Genomic DNA, 15,993 nt, shown 5'->3' with positions numbered 1-15,993 from the left:
ATTTTTTAGGCTCAACAAGGGTCTATAGATTCACGAAGGAGAGAATGAATGGAGAATTTTCTCAATTTGATGACGATTGTTCACAATTTTCGGACAAAAAAAAAAGAAAAGAGAAAAAGAGGGCATAAAATTATGGTTAACATTATATGCACTTACGACATTAATTTCCACAAAGTAGAGCACAAAACAAATAGGGTTTGTTGATCATCAAATGTACGTAAATGGATATTCTTGCTCTTGTCGATAACGAATGACCTCAATGTCGACCAATCACTCCATTATTGTGTTATTACTTTGTCCAGAATGCGACACGTAGATTAAGACAGCAGGATCATTTTTAGGGTTTCTATCTGAAGGCTGGCAGATAGATACACAGAGACATACACTAATAGTAATGTACGTAGAAGAGTGTCCTATTTGATGAAGGTGCATGAATGTGTGTGTGTGTGTATATATACACACACATAAGCACCAAGAATTCCAATGGAAAATGGAAAGGAAAGGAAAATGAAATCGACCCAACAATTTTCATTTAGCTGTCTTTTCAAATGCAAAAGGACACAAAATTAAGGGGTAGTGTGGTTCCTAGGAAAATTCTTGTGAGATGTTTGTTGTCTTCACTTTTGTAAGTGCCAATATTATTTTGTTATTAATTCCTAACCGCTTAAGTTTATAAGTAAGACAATTAGGAAACTTTGAGGGTGTTAGTTGAGAATCTTTTATATATATATATACACATATATTTGTATTTTTTATACAGATAGAAATGATGAATGGGTCTCACTTAAAAAAATAAAATAAAATAAGAAAATAATTGATATAAAATAAAATATAGAAATATAATGCAAAATTTGACACTAAAAGCTAACAAACACGCCCAAGTAATGTTCAAATATATGAGCCAGCCCAGCTTGTTTCTATGGGCTCAATTTTTTATTTAATGGATTGGGCTTAATACTGCCACCTGGCCCATATTTGATTATTTGGGCCTCCTATCATTGTTTGGTTCATTAATTCTCGGCGATCGCAAAAACCAATCGTATTGCTCCACGTAAGGAACAGCGTGTATAGTCCGTACCGCATACATCATCGACACTATCGACAGCAGGCAGTGAGTAAGCCGAGGTGGAGCAATCCAGTGTTACGCAGAGGGCAAGTGGAGGTGGACAAAACCCAATCGTTGCGTTACACGTGTCCCGAGAGGAGTCATTTTGCTCGTTTCGGTGCATGCGGTCCGCGGCAAGTGGCAATCTGTACTCCCCATAGATGGACGGTCCAGATTTCCTGAGATCTTCCCTGTAACCATTTAAGCAGCCCCCACTGCCCTCCACAGACGCACAGCAAAAGCTCCTGGAGGGTTTCGCTAATGGCGAAAATGGGCACCGCCGCATTGGAATCTCCGCTGGAGGCTCTCGCACTCAATTACTTGACCTACGGATTCCTCGCCGTGGTCAACAGTGTCTGGGCGTGGATCGCCGTCGTCACGGCCGCCGTCAGCTTCTGGAGAATCAGAGCTTTGTCTTCGCCGCCGGAGCTGCGCAGAGATGCTGTATCGACGTCGTCCTCGGCGGCGCGACCGGAGGAGGAACAGGCGGCGCAATTGAACCCTCCCCGGCCTCCGGCGGCCGGCGGCGACAGAGAAGGCTCGACGAAAACGAAATTTATAGTGCACTACAAAGTGGAGGATTTCCGGCAAGACGATGACGGCGGTGAGACGGATGAAGATGCCGAATCTCCGGCGGCGGCGGAATTGGTCGGATTTTGCGAGGATTGGGAGAGAATGTTGGTGGTGAGAATGGGGGATTTGGGGTGGTACCGGTGGCAAGATAGGGCGGTGGTGGACGGCAGTGTGGTGCGGCTGTGGAGGAGAGCCACGGCGGCGGGCGGCGGCGGTAGGTTTTTGTAAATCACATAAATTTGGTGGGGCTGGAAGGAATAACAAGTGGCTGGCGATTTACGTATGTTTTGAGGTCTCTCTCACTCTCAGAGTCAAGATTAAATTAAAATTTAATCGAAGAAATTTGTAGATACACCTTCGTTGTCGTGTTATAAGAGCCAGATTTTCGTCGATATTTGAAAATACGAAATTGCCCTCATCGCTCGATTAAATATATACTAGTACTACTTAATAAATTAAGTAATAAGGACAAATATGGGATTTAAGAAGAAGTAATTAATGAGGGAACACTTTGACGGCTACTAAAAGTGATTCCATTTCCATGATGTCTTGTCGTGTCGTCACAAAATTAATAGCGTATTGTTGCTAATAATGATGTTCTTGCTATTTAATTAATTTTTTGCTAGTTTTGGCGTTCGGTAGGAAACATGCATTATTGTTCTCAACACAACATATGTATATATTAATGTCCATTTTTGTATGTTATTATTTTGTTGGCCTAAAAATGGACCAAACAGCTAATAGCAAGAACAACTTCTTCAAAAATCTAACATAGAAAAATCTCTCAGCAAAGATTTGTTGTTTGTTGTATGATCGGACTTCGAATGATTATTTTAATGTCAAGGTCAGTAAAACGATTCACTGTCGAAGTCATTTAAACACAAAGTTATATATAGATTCAATCGAACTATACACTTAAGAAATCAATCTCCTTGTTTCTTGATTAATCCCGGCTATAAACCCATCTTCCAACTTCTCTCACTTTTAATCGTCGATATATAGACTTCCGGAATGATCACTTAATCATCTAATCCACCTTACTACCAAAATAGTTACAACAAATTTGGGTTCCTTTTGTTGATGATTAACCAATATGTTACATGTATCATTTTTTTGAATTATAGTCACCACCATAGATTGCTGGAGCAATAGTAATGTAATTTTAATAATCTTTGGGCTCATATTACCAAGGCTCAATTTTTTGTTGCAGCCTATCCAACATTCTGCAAATATCAAGAAAAATTCAATCAAAAACATAACTAGCAACAATCATCAATTTAATGTTTTGAATTTATATTTAATTGTACTTGAGACTTAAAATTAGTATAAGAAGTTTTTGATGTAAAAATAATGATATGATGGTAAAAAAAACAGTTTAAAATATTAATATATACTAATTTTTTAGTGGATAGGGGTATATATGAATTAATATACTCTAGTTATATGGTAATGTTAATATAATAAATTGACGTGTTTCTTTTGATTGAGTTTAAAAAAAACTAATTTAGATTTGATACTAAAATAATATTTGATCAAAAATTTTATGAAAATAAAAAATATATCTTTTTTAGAAATCGTAGAATCCAAATAATAAAATAAAAATAAAATAAACAAAGAAACGTACTTTAAAATCCCTCTATATTACTTTAAAAAAATATAAAATATAGTTGGAACTCTTTTTTAAAATCATAAATGGGCCGTGAGTGGCCCAATGGGCCTTCCTATTTTTTAATGTATAGGAGTCTATCCGACAAAATGGACACATGATGAAAGCTACGACAAATGCAGCCTTGCTGGAACATATGTACACACTCCTTCAAAGAAACATAATATTATTATTATTATTATTAAGACTAAGCTATCTCAAATTAATATATAAAGCAGCAAAGTTGTAGGTATATATAGATATATGTATGATTTATAATTAATACATAAAATATTATGATTTGAATTCATTGATATATGTTGGGGTAAATTATTATTTATATTAATTTATTTTTAATGTTAAATCAATCGTAATATAATATAGCTAGTATTAATTTGTATATTGTATTTGTATCAGATTAATATAAATAGTATAATATTGTTACATTATCCTTTTATATTTTATATATTCTTAATTTTCAGTGTTCCCCTTCCAAACCCACACCTAATATGTTGTGTACTTAATTTGTACTCCAACTTGTCGGCAGTGCTGTTCATAAATACATACCGATAATAACCTCTACATGCTACAGACACTGTAATAATAACAGTTAAATTTTAAATTTTACTGTATTCAAGTCAAGGTAACTTAACACTATTAATTATCTATTTTTATATTACTATAATATTAACACTCATTTTTTATTTTTATTTTTCTCAAATTTGGAAAAGGTAGGGGCTGTGGCTGTGAATTCATACATGATACATACACATATACGTATAGGAAGCATTAATTATCGATTTGAATTTTTAGCAAAAATTGGGTAGGGATGTAATAAAAGATGGCCATAGAACCTCTGCAGATGCCCACATGCATTGCTCTGCATGCCTTTTTATTATTATTATTCTTTTTTCGATATGCAAATATACCACCATATATTAAATTAAATTAAATTAGTATTTAAAAGGGGGATTTTATTTTTATGTGTATAAAAGGAATAAGGGTATACGGATTTAGGGCATGGGACCATTTGCGCTAGTGTTAGTCCTAAATTGTGAAAAGCAGTTTCTGACAGAGTAAAGTGAAATTTAATACTATATAAGTGGTTGGTCACCTTTCGACCGTTGATTGGGTATCAATTTATAATTTATTACATTACATGCCCTTAAGATTGATTATTCAAGTTTCGGTACAATTTCTTCTTCGAGTAGGAATTTAATTTGAAGGTCGAACTCAGCTCAACTGTAGTATAGTATCCGATGATGCAACGAATTAAATCATTTATTATTATATTATATATTTATTGTTGGTTGCTACAACGTGAGTATTTAATTCTTTCTACCTTATTTGTTATTATTATTATAGTTGCAGAGGACAGGGTAAATGTAATGTAAGTAAATTAAATGGCTGGTAAATTCTGGTGGTGGAAATTAATGACCGATGGACACGTGTCCGGTTTTGATTTGTTGAGTGATTGAATTAATACCAAAGTGGTGTAACGATATCCCATCCCATCCCATCCCGACGTCAGGTTAGCTACCCATTCCTTCTCCATCGCTCGCCTGCGTGATTTGACATAAATGCCCTTTATTCCCCGCCTCCGAGTTGAGGTTAACCGATGCGGTCCAGTTCCCACCGTTGGATGATAACAAACTAGGCGGTACGCATTTTGTACGAATTAAAAATATTTAACATATAATAAGTTTGAAAAAAATTTGATTTGGGTTTGATATTATAATAATGTATGATAAGATATTTTGTAAAAGAAAAAATATATATATTTTTTTCGAAAATACAGAATTCAAATAGTAGAAACTTGAGATTTTGAATGTAAAGAAACACACCCATAGTCTCTTCGTCCTAGTGGAAGGTTCATATTTGTTTTTTTCACATAGATTTTTGAATATTAGTATTATACTAAATTGTAATAAAAAAGACAAAAATACTAGTATGATATAATGTAAAAATAATGACACTTGTGTAATATATTATAAATTGAAAGAGTATTTATTATATTAGATAGATAGTACAATTACTAAACGGAGAGAATATTTTCTTCAAAAATATATTTTTAAAAAATCTATATATTATATAAACTTACTATTTTTATATTATTTATATAATTTTTTATAATTAATATAAAAAAATTAAATTTTTTATATAATCAGTGTTAAAGAATATCTTCCCTCAGCTCAGTCTTTTTGGTTCTTGAGAATGGTCGCCATGTCCCAGGACCGGAATGATTATCCCTGCAGGCTTTCCCAAAAGCTTCTTCAATTTTGCGAAGAATCTATAGAAATTGGTTTTGGTTTTTAAATATTTTTTGGTCAATCCCAATCCAACTAGCGCTTTCTTCGATCCTTCTCGTTTTAAGACTGCCCGAGTTTCAATCAAAGTTTAAACAAACAAATTTCTAGCTATTTTTTTTTTATATATATAAAAGTAAATATTTAACAAAATATGATTTATATAATATTAACGGAATCCTAAACAATGTCACTCTCTGAGGGAAACTTAGGCTTGACAAATTATACTAGACGAATTACGTGTCACAGATGACCTAGAGACATCGAGAGTTTAAACCTATGATCTCACTGTCATAAGTCTACTCTCACATTGCTGGAAATCCCTTGCGGACAAATTGGTTCATTTATCTGTGTTCTTGCATTTTAAGAGAAGAGATTTATTCACATTGGTTGGTGGACTTCCGTTTATAAATAAATTTTAAAAATTTAAATTTATGTAAAATAGTTATTTACATTATCCAACATATCAAAACTTTAAGTCTTGAATTCAAATGCTTTTAACTCTTTTTTTTTTTTATTAAATATCTAGTCAAAATTCCAAAATTCAAAAAAAAAAATTGATCATACCCTAGATATCCGTATGAACATGCAAAATAGTATAAAATAAATAAAATATCTAAACTGCCAATAAATACCCATCTGTTCTCTCTTATTTTGCAGCACTCCCAATACTAAAAGCTTAGCTCACTCCCCCATTTCACACACATCCGACACTTCCGGCCACCGCCGGAATCTCATTTCAACAACGAAAATGAAAAGCGCCCTCCGTTCAGGTCTCCTCCTCCTCTTCCTCTGGCCGCTACTTACGCCGTCCGGCGCCGCCAGCGCGCCAAAACACGACCTGGTCCGCCGCTCCTGCGTCCACGCCAGCTACCCGTCGGTCTGCCTCCGGACACTGGCGTCCTACGGCGGCGCGGCCAGCAACCCCCACCAGCTGGCCCTGGCGGCGGTGAGGGTGAGCGTGGCGCACGCGCGCAGCGCCTCAGAGTTCCTGTCACAGCTGAAGATCAACGGCCGGCGGGAGAAAGGAGCCCTCGCCGACTGCGTGGACCAGATGGGAGAGTCTGTCGACGAGCTGAGCAGGACCCTGGCGGCGCTGAAGCACCTCAACAGCGGCGCCGACTTCCGGTGGCAGATGAGCAATGCGGAGACGTGGGTCAGCGCCGCCCTGACGAACGAGGACACGTGCCTCGACGGATTCAAGGAGATCAGCGGCGGAGTCAGGAAGGACGTCCGCCGGAGAATCACCGGCGTCGCCAGAGTCACCAGCAACGCTCTCTACCTCATCAATTTACTGGACGAGACGCGCGGCTAGATTCATAAGTCGTGGTTTTAGTTAAAAACACGTTTTCGGTTTTTTTATAATATAAGCGCTTTTTGTTTTTTTGTTTTTTTTATATATAAAATGCCATCTGTATATTTACTTATAAGTCGCGAAAAATCGCGCTATGCAATGTGGTTTGCTTTTATATCCGCAATGTACGTAGCCAGTCAATAGCGCCGTGTTTGGGTGTGCATAATTTTGCTTGTAATGTAATTTCTATTCTACTGAAACACAACTTCCTTTTCTTCTTAAGGTGAGCTATATATAATAATCAATTCCCAAATAATTGCAATTAATTATTTTGGTTCGACTAATTTAATGAAAGAATCATAGTTAATTGTCGGGAGATTCAGGAAACGTATTGGTATGATTGATTAACGACAGTTGACAGCATTGTCGTCGTCGTAGTTCCTTCGTGTAGCCAGCCACTCCCGGGAGCGCAACTCCCGTCTTGATCTGATCTACAAACCCTATATTATAATGAACGGCGGGGATGATCCAGGGATCTGAGAGTGAGATGAGATCCCTATAGTATTAATTAATTTATTGCTTCCGTGACCTAAAATGTCGACCAATGGAGATGAAGAGGAGTTGTGTATAATAAGTGAGCACGTGATGGATGGATGGATGAAGCATCACAGAGATGCTCAATTATTTTCGTGGCCCCTACTATTTGAATTCATAATGGGTTACTTGTAAAAACTCAATAAAATATGTCTCCACAACTGAGAAATTAATCTATAGTATATCAATTTATAATCTAATCTATAATTAGATACACTTAAAACTTAAGAAATCCCTAGTCAACAGACCAGCGTCCACTTTTCAACAATGCAAGGTTTCCAAACCTATGAACCCCCAAATACGAGGTTATGGGATGGTTTTCCCATCGCACTTTTGTTCTTAAATGTAGCTAATTATATTTCTAATCGAATCCAATCGACAAACTTGCTGGAAGAAGGTAAAGAAATACGGGATATACCGACACTATTTAACATTGTTTAGTCAGCCATAAAAGAAAGGAACCAAAATTTAATCATACAGGTTAGCTAACGAGCAAGTTTTTGCAATACTGGATAATAGTACATAGAAAACAGCTCGTTTCAATCCAAATCCAGGGTTAGTGCTCACAAAAATACTGCATTTAGTGATCTCTGGCAAAGGTTAAAACAGTGATGATGGACTCACAAGCTACCCACATCAATTCAATTCAATTCATTTCAATTCATCTCTTCTCTCCATGTGCTCGGTCCATCGAATTGTCCAATGCAGCCAACTTACAACCGGAACCACTGCATATGCAAAGCACCAGTTGCATAGTCAAGACACTTTAAATTAAATAAAAATATTGCAAATGTGTAGGCCTATATATGCTTTGGCATAAAATAAGTAACATCGATACATTGCACAGCTATTTGATTCAGAAAGATGAAGATGAATTTTACAGTTGTTAACAAATGTGTGCTTTCATAATTGATGTATTGTAGACTTCTTTTTCATCAGCAATCAGCATGTAAGTGTTTTTTTATTAGCTTAGGCACATTGCATACATACCTCCACCATGATGCTCTCCTCAATTGAAGTGCCATGAAGTCTACTTAAATGGAGCAAACAAAATTGATGAATTGTGGCCACCAAACCCGAAAGAATTAGATAGAGCCACCTTAATTTCCAGCCTTTCTTTTGTTGGTCCTACCAGCACATTGGTGTCCTGGATCAATTGTAGATGTCAATAAATGCTGTATAGCCTTATCTATGAATATAATGGTAAATTCATGGATATTTTACCCATCTGACTTTATTCATTTATGCCAATGTTTAAATTTTAGGTGCTCATAATTCATGACTTAAGAGATTACACGTCTACAACCACAATAAATTTTCAGTTGTTCAGTCCTTAATTAAACTTAAGAGTGTTTTCCCTTTTCTATAGGTATTATTCTTTCATTCTTCTTCACTTGAGTTGCGACTGGAAAAAGATAACATGCTAAAATACACTCCATTTGTTAGAGGAACTACTGAAGATAAGGAGCAAAAGAACATACCACAGCATCGTCTGGGTTTTCAAGATTCACATTTGGATGAACCCAGCCAGTCCGAATAGCCTAAACAAAATGAAATAGAATTTAACCATTGAGGGTATAAAATGATTAGCTAAGCTCATCAAAGAGCGCAAGCAAAACAGGAAAGTGAAACGCCAGCTGGATATAAAATTTTGGGCTTCATCGATCAATGGAAAGACCAGATAACATGCATTAAGAGAATGCTATGAATGCATAAAGTACACATAAGAGAGAGAACTCAGAAGCACAAATCTAAAAGGACAAAGTCCTGATTAAAGAGAGTCAACAATCATTCTCTTAAATTATCAAATATGAAGGCGAACCTGCACAGTTGCTACAGCTTCAACAGCACCAGATGCACCAAGAAGGTGACCAATCATAGATTTTGTGGAGTTGATTTTTAACTGCAAAACCACCATATTAGTGAATATGTGTACCTAAAAAATTTTCCAGTATACTACCAAGTTTTTTATTTGATTACCTCCGAGTTCTGACCGAAACATTTAATAAGAGCTTCATATTCCTTAAGATCACCAGCTGGGGTAGATGTGGCATGTGCATTTATGTAATTGACCTCTTCCTTGGATACTCCTGACTGAGCCAGAGCCTTTTCTATGCAGAGAATTACCCCAGCTCCTGTTTCAAGATTGAAAGGGCTAATTGTATTGCAGTTTCTTTATAACATCAAGAGAGATGTGCTACAACACATAATGGAGTGTCGGTCAAAAGTAGTCTTAAATATAGTCGACTGACAAATAATGACTATTAGAATTGATCATACAGAGGATGAACCTATCAGTAAGTGTGTGAGCACAATATGCAGGAAGCATATAAATAAAATAAATAAATTAAACAATTTTAGTTGAAATAATAGGGAAAACATTACAAGAGCCACCAAAAAATAATACCATGGATAATCAGTAAAGTCCACTAATCAAATAATTCATCCATTTTGATGTCAAATTTAAGCGAGCAAAGTTATAGTATTATGCCACAGTAACCTATAGAGAACTACCACATGCATTGCTTCAACCAAACTGTTAAGCCATTAAAATTATTCAGGCTACATTGCCAAATATAGTCTATTGAATGCGCAAATTCCTAGCTGGTCATATTTTAGGAATGTGAAAATTAGTCATTGTGACAAAATTAATTATCTATTGATCGAAGGGGAGAAAAATCACACTTAATAGGATAATCACAAATCTCATAAAATGAGAACCATGCTGCTGAACAAATCATTTAACCATTAAACATTCATAAAGCACAAGTTCAAAACTTTCCTGTTTCCTACAACTGAAAGAGGAATGGCCAGGAAGGAGCAGCTATATATCCAGCTACTTCTAGTTAATCCTAAAGGTTGTGAAGTGAATGCTTTTACAAGAAAACAGAAGCAGAGTTGCAGTGGAACATATTACTCAAATGAACTTAGTGTTAAATGGCAACTTTATCAATGAGAAAACTATATAAATTTTAGAATCCTCAGTTTACAAGAGATCTAACAATATATAAACCATCATATATTTAGCATTCACAGTATGTTATAGCTTTTTGTTAAGATTCCAGAAGTTTTTATGCAAGCAAAAACACAGAAGTTATTAAAGTATTGCTTGGTTAAGGTATATATAAACGATAAAGATGAGATTATTCTAGCACTTAAAAGGTGATTCAGGCCATGATTGGACACTGCAATTTATATACTTATAACAAGTATGATATCTTAGTAACTAGAAGAGTTAAGACATTCCAACCCATTCCTCTCAATTATTTCACATTCAATGTACATACAACTCATCAAAATTTCAAAGTTTTATCTTGAAAATTAGTGGGGTATACCTTTGGGGTGAGGTTCTGTCATGTGATAAGCATCACAAGTGAAGCTTCCACCAAGAAACTCTGCATATATAGTTGCACCTCTTTTCTGCATCCGTCAATTATTTATAAAATTATATCGACTAATATCAAGTCAACTGGGAATAACTGCATGTACAACAAATTACTTAGATAATTTCACCAAACAGAGTTCAAGAACCTTAGCATGCTCAAGTTCTTCCAAAAGTAATACTCCAGACCCTTCCCCCATCACAAATCCATCACGGTTCTGCAAAAGACCAATACAAAGTTATATGTAGAAGTGACGTTGAGGTCAAAAAATGAGGAACTTCAACAAGCTCCTTTTTTCCCTTTAAGGCAGTCATAAAAGTTCTACAAATAATGGCTCTTTGCACGTGTCATTGTCCTCCCATACTTTTGGACAGCATACTCTCTCAAATCCAAAACGACTCGAATATGCTTAATGAATTTTCAAGCAAAACAGTTAGAAGATGATATTATCCAAGAGATGTTTGGACAGAACGAGATGGTATTGAAAGTTGCGTAATTATGAACAACAGTCTGGGAATGGAAAGCAAAATATATATTTGGCACCCAAACATAAGATATATCAGATAACATTCAAACACTTTGCAGATGCTCCCCCAATAATTAACATATCTTCAGAAATGAAACAGGGCATTACTCTATCCCACGGGCGTGAAGCTTTAGTAGGATCAGCATTCCTCACAGAGAGTGCTCTGCATGCAACAAAGCCTCCTAATCCTGCACCAAAGTTTGTGATCTGAAATTAAAGACAGTCGTCATAAACATTCATAAAGTAAAAGAAGATATTACCAATTGGTATAATTGCTGCATCTGAGCCACCACAAAGCATCATGTCCTGCAATCACTCAAGAAGCAACAGTATGTGTGCAGTAAATTAGAGGATGTTAAACCCTTATGAAAGGATATGTATTCAAATCAAATTGAATGGGGATCTGAAATCTGAAGTTTGAACTAAAAGGACAAGAGACATACAGCTTCACCTCGGATGATGTGGTTAGCAGCATTCAATATACAGAAATTGCTTGTAGCACAAGCAGTGGATATTGAGTAGTTGGGGCCCATCCATCCCTGTGGGGAATAGCAAGTCAATCTTATGGTGCATAAAAAGGTTATGCATAAATAAAGCTACAAACGTCACAAGGAATTTCATTCACCAAATCCATAGCAAGTATGGCAGAGCCCATGTTTGTAGTAGCAAAAGGTACACAAAATGGATTCATCTTCCTGTAAGAGATCCGCAAAGCTTCAATTGCATCACTAAAGACCTGCTCAAACAATAAAATTCTGGAGGTCAAAATGCATGTCTATGTAAAAGATATTTTTCGAACAAATTCCTTGTACAGATCTAAAACAAATAACAGTCTACTCATCTTCAGGAACTTATGTTTAAGTAAAGGTATAGCACAAGTCTTGAACTCCAAAAGTATTAATTGATTTTATGTTGTCAAAGTGCTATATTTATTCCACATAAAATCATTCAGGAAAATAATCTCAGATGGAAAATTGTTCTTATGGGGTTTCTGCAGCCATGCTGAATTAATGGCGGCAACAGAGCCCCAAATATCAGAACTGGTATAAATTATTTTTTGCTACCAAAGCAAAAGGTTTTCATCACCACACCTTGAACCATTCTTTCTGTCAATTTTTACAAAGATCACTTCACATTACCTTCATACCACCCATTGCAGAACCGATCAGCACTCCACATCTTGCTTTGTTCAATTCATCCATGACATCTTCTGTAATTCCTCCATCAGCCAGCGCCTTTTTGCCCGCAGTCAGCATGTAAAGCATGAAATTATCCATTCTTTTGGAAAGTTTGGGGGAGACCCAGCCATCTGTAGAGTATGATTTGATTTCTCCAGCAATTCTCTACAATTTGAAACCCTATTGAGTCAAAATCCTGTCCAGTCAAGATTAAACCAGCATCCTTAAACAATCAAAAGGAGTTGATAGGCAACGCATACTGTTGGAAACTGGGAGCAATCAAAAGCTTCTATTTCACTTATGCCACTGACTCCATCAAGCAAGTTATTGTAGAACGTATCTGGATTGTTGCCAATTGATGTCTCCACACCCATACCTGTCACAACCACTCTCCTTTGCTTTGTTTGAGGTTTCTTCTTGGGTGTAATTTCCATTGCAGGATGAACAGCAGCTGCCATTGCTTCTCCTGCAACCGGCATGAAAATCCATAGAAGAAATCAATACCTCTAAATGATTCAGTCAAGCCATGGAAACCTATCATGATGCATAAAACAATTAAAGGAAATCCCTACATGTGGAGGCAGCTCGATATTAGAACTGAAAACAGCTAATAAGGTCATATCAAGAACTTCCCTTGACTCAACAGTAGCATTTACTAGCAGTCAAACCTAACTGAATTCAACCTCACCAGTTCTGTCTCGGATAACCATGAGATAAAACAGATCTATGCCCATGCATAAAGGAGAAGGTCAAAACCCCTTGTAGGCACATTCACCAGAGATAGTATGCAGGGTTAAAGAATATCAACAGCACTGCAGTCAACTATCAAACACCTACTTAACAATAAAGTTCTAAACAGAATTTTTTCATGTCTCTAACACTCCAGAGAAGTGACAAATATTTTATACACCCATTCATGAGAGAATCCCTTTAGATGCATAGCACAACAGTTCTACAAGAATATGTCTACAGTGCAAAAAATTATGAAGCGGAGTATAAACTATGAACATCGACACCACAATAATTCATGCGTATCAGTTAAGAACGACGTAGCGAATAAAAACTCTTCCAAACAACGCACAATTCCCCAAAACTGGATTATTCTTTGAAAGAGAAATATGAAATACAGTGTATCCGAAGGCGATAAACCCTTCCTGAACAACACTAGATTGAACTTGAAACCTAAACCGAATCACAGACAAACCAATGAAAATCACCTTCTCGAGGTGAAACCATAAGAGAGGAACCTATCAATCAAAACGACAAAAGTAAGCTGAAATCCCACTTGCACACGAAATAGATATAATAAAAAATAAAATAACTTCACCAGAATGAGCGGCGGGGCGATGAAGTTTCCCGCGCCGGCGGTGCAGGGAAACATTCCTCGATTCCAACCCCAAAAATAAGTCGGAAGCATGCGGAGATTTAGAGAACTGATCACAAGACTCGGAGACCGAGCAAGAGCTCACGAGATTGCGAAATCGAGACAAGTGCGGAGCACATTCCCTTCTCCTGCGGCGCGCCGCCCACTTGCTGAGTCGGGATGTGCCAGACGACGTCGTCGAGAACTTGGAAATCGAAGAATCCTTTTCGCAAGCAACTGACATGCATGCGGCCATTAGCCAAGAACACACCGCCGATGAGGCCGCCATCCCAATCCAATACCTCTCTAATCCCCTCGCACAGCAGCCGCCAAACAATCGTGCCCCACCTCTCTCTCTCACTCCCCACCAAAACCCACACCGCCACCAAATTAGTCGCGAATACTCAGTCGCTCAGTCCTCCCCCCTCCAGAGTGGACTAGCGGCGGATATATGGGAAAGGCTGGGCGAAAATCACGAGAAGAGCAGCTCGATTGATTGAATCTGAGTGAGTGGGAGAGAGAGAAGAAGAAGAGAGCAGATGGGATCGAAGAGATGTCGTTTCTTTGGTAGTTCGATTGGCATCAGACGCCAAACACAGACCAATTTATTAATTAATTACTGTACAAAGAAATAAATAAATAAGGATAGTTTATTTATTTATTTATTTATCATTTATGTGGGCTGTATGTATCTGTGTGTACATTTGTATCTATATCTCTGTCTGTCTGTGGTTCAGTTTCGTCCCCCACACGTATTTTTCCACCAATTATTTTAAAAATCTCAGTCTATTAAATTAAACCCAAAAATACTACTACTATCAAATTAGATATCAATCATATTCGTTTCTTAATTAAAAAAATTATGAATAATAATGATATAACAAACTCATACCTTGAAAATCATATTGGTTGTATTTGGAAAATTTTTAATTATATAATAGAGATCTTTTGAAAGTAAAAAAATAAATAACTATATATATATATATGTATGTATAAGCAGCTTAAAAACAAAGGAGTGCATTAGGCAATTAGGAGGGTAATTTGTAGCTACATTTGTACATTTCTTCCCTACTACTCTCACCCACCCTGCCTATCAGTCTATACGTAAGTGTAACACTTTGTACCCCTCTCTCTCTCTCTCTCTCTCGGAATCTTAGCCACGTGAACCATAATATACATTTATTTTTTTTAATACTCCATCCGTTTCACATACCTAGTCTGCTACACCCTACACTGTAGATTTTGTATTTTAGGATAGGAGGCCTGTAATTAGTAGATAATTAAAATTAAGATAACTAATTAGTTTAATTAAAATTTTAAAAAAAAGATAAATTTAAAAGTTTAAAAAATGAAATTAAAGTGTGTAATCATTTTTCATAAAAGAAAAATGACATAGTACGTGGGACAGACAAAAACAATAACAAGACATGGTATGTGGGATACAGAGAGTATTATTGAAAAATGAAAATAAACTATATATTGATTTTATTTTTTATTTATTTATTTTTTTTAAACGTGTGGTATCAAAATTAAAGTTGTGGAATAGGATGGAAATCTTTATGAAATGGGTGTGTATGAGTTAAAATAAATAAGGTATATGGGAAATTTGAAATGAAGTCGCCGTGGACTTTCATTTTTAGATAAATAAATAAAATAATACTTATCTTAAACGACGTAAGTTTTTTTAGGTGAATGAGTCATTTGCATGGTATCAAAATCTATTTTTTTTTCTAATATATATACAATATATTAATCTATGTTTCTTCAAATACATTTAACCAAAAATGTACTAGGAGGTCTTCAATTTTGAAATTTTTATTTATTATTTTATAATATCAGCGAAGTTCTTCCGATTTTGAGCTCTATTTACAATTGATCGTCCGTCAAGTTTATTTTTTAATTTTGCATTTGAGTTTGACTTTTGATCGTTTGTTATGGTTCAGTAGAAAGTTGTTTTCGACTTGTATTGAAAATCTTGTTATTTTTCAGGTCCAATGAAAATTCCGTGTTTTCGACTCCGGTGGGA

At 36.0% G+C, this 15,993-nt stretch overlaps 3 protein-coding genes across 4 annotated transcripts; 2 read left to right on the top strand and 1 right to left on the bottom strand.

Moving 5' to 3' along the window:
- Positions 1-1,155: 1,155 nt before the first annotated feature.
- LOC127251449 (uncharacterized) lies at positions 1,156-2,284 on the top strand. Its single transcript, XM_051275143.1, has one exon. It carries the CDS (start codon positions 1,367-1,369, stop codon positions 1,904-1,906), a length of 540 nt encoding a protein of 179 aa, XP_051131100.1. The 5' UTR covers positions 1,156-1,366; the 3' UTR covers positions 1,907-2,284.
- A 3,990-nt stretch (positions 2,285-6,274) lies between these two features.
- Positions 6,275-7,239, top strand: LOC127251835 (pectinesterase inhibitor 3-like). Its single transcript, XM_051275742.1, has one exon. It carries the CDS (start codon positions 6,381-6,383, stop codon positions 6,942-6,944), a length of 564 nt encoding a protein of 187 aa, XP_051131699.1. The 5' UTR covers positions 6,275-6,380; the 3' UTR covers positions 6,945-7,239.
- A 670-nt stretch (positions 7,240-7,909) lies between these two features.
- LOC127251951 (3-oxoacyl-[acyl-carrier-protein] synthase II, chloroplastic-like) lies at positions 7,910-14,570 on the bottom strand. 2 transcript variants are annotated; one of them, XM_051275919.1, is made up of 15 exons: positions 13,932-14,570; positions 13,822-13,851; positions 12,865-13,070; positions 12,566-12,769; positions 12,052-12,162; positions 11,870-11,965; positions 11,687-11,732; positions 11,535-11,614; positions 11,049-11,117; positions 10,853-10,937; positions 9,498-9,652; positions 9,340-9,420; positions 8,999-9,058; positions 8,508-8,664; positions 7,910-8,245 (listed from the first exon to the last, which is right to left on the bottom strand). In XM_051275919.1, the coding sequence occupies exons 1-14, from the start codon at positions 14,254-14,256 to the stop codon at positions 8,548-8,550; spliced, it is 1,665 nt and encodes a 554-aa protein (XP_051131876.1). In that variant the 5' UTR covers positions 14,257-14,570; the 3' UTR covers positions 7,910-8,245; positions 8,508-8,547. The 2 variants fall into 2 exon arrangements, with proteins under 2 accessions (XP_051131876.1, XP_051131877.1); XM_051275920.1 differs by lacking the exon at positions 13,822-13,851 and having other exon boundaries at positions 13,932-14,569.
- Between the last annotated feature and the right edge of the window lie 1,423 nt (positions 14,571-15,993).

The sequence above is a fragment of the Andrographis paniculata genome, unplaced genomic scaffold (assembly GCF_009805555.1).
Source record: "Andrographis paniculata isolate CXL003 unplaced genomic scaffold, ASM980555v1 Contig45END, whole genome shotgun sequence".
Classification (NCBI taxonomy): domain Eukaryota; kingdom Viridiplantae; phylum Streptophyta; class Magnoliopsida; order Lamiales; family Acanthaceae; genus Andrographis; species Andrographis paniculata.
The sequence above is the reverse complement of the archived record's forward strand: the minus strand, read 5'-3'. Positions and strand labels throughout refer to the sequence as shown.

What these genes read in the sequence shown, in the direction of transcription:
- LOC127251449 (XM_051275143.1), top strand. Translation starts at nt 1,367, where the DNA reads ATGGCGAAAATGGGCACCGCCGCATTGGAATCTCCGCTGGAGGCTCTC.
- LOC127251835 (XM_051275742.1), top strand. Translation starts at nt 6,381, where the DNA reads ATGAAAAGCGCCCTCCGTTCAGGTCTCCTCCTCCTCTTCCTCTGGCCG.
- LOC127251951 (XM_051275919.1), bottom strand. Translation starts at nt 14,256, where the DNA reads ATGGCGGCCTCATCGGCGGTGTGTTCTTGGCTAATGGCCGCATGCATG. An exon ending in GACAGAACCTCACCCCAAAG is followed by an intron (nt 9,653 to 10,852) that starts GTATACCCCACT and finishes ATCTTGAAACAG; the next exon opens with GAGCTGGGGTAATTCTCTGC. An exon ending in GTTTCGGTCAGAACTCGGAG is followed by an intron (nt 9,421 to 9,497) that starts GTAATCAAATAA and finishes GTGGTTTTGCAG; the next exon opens with TTAAAAATCAACTCCACAAA.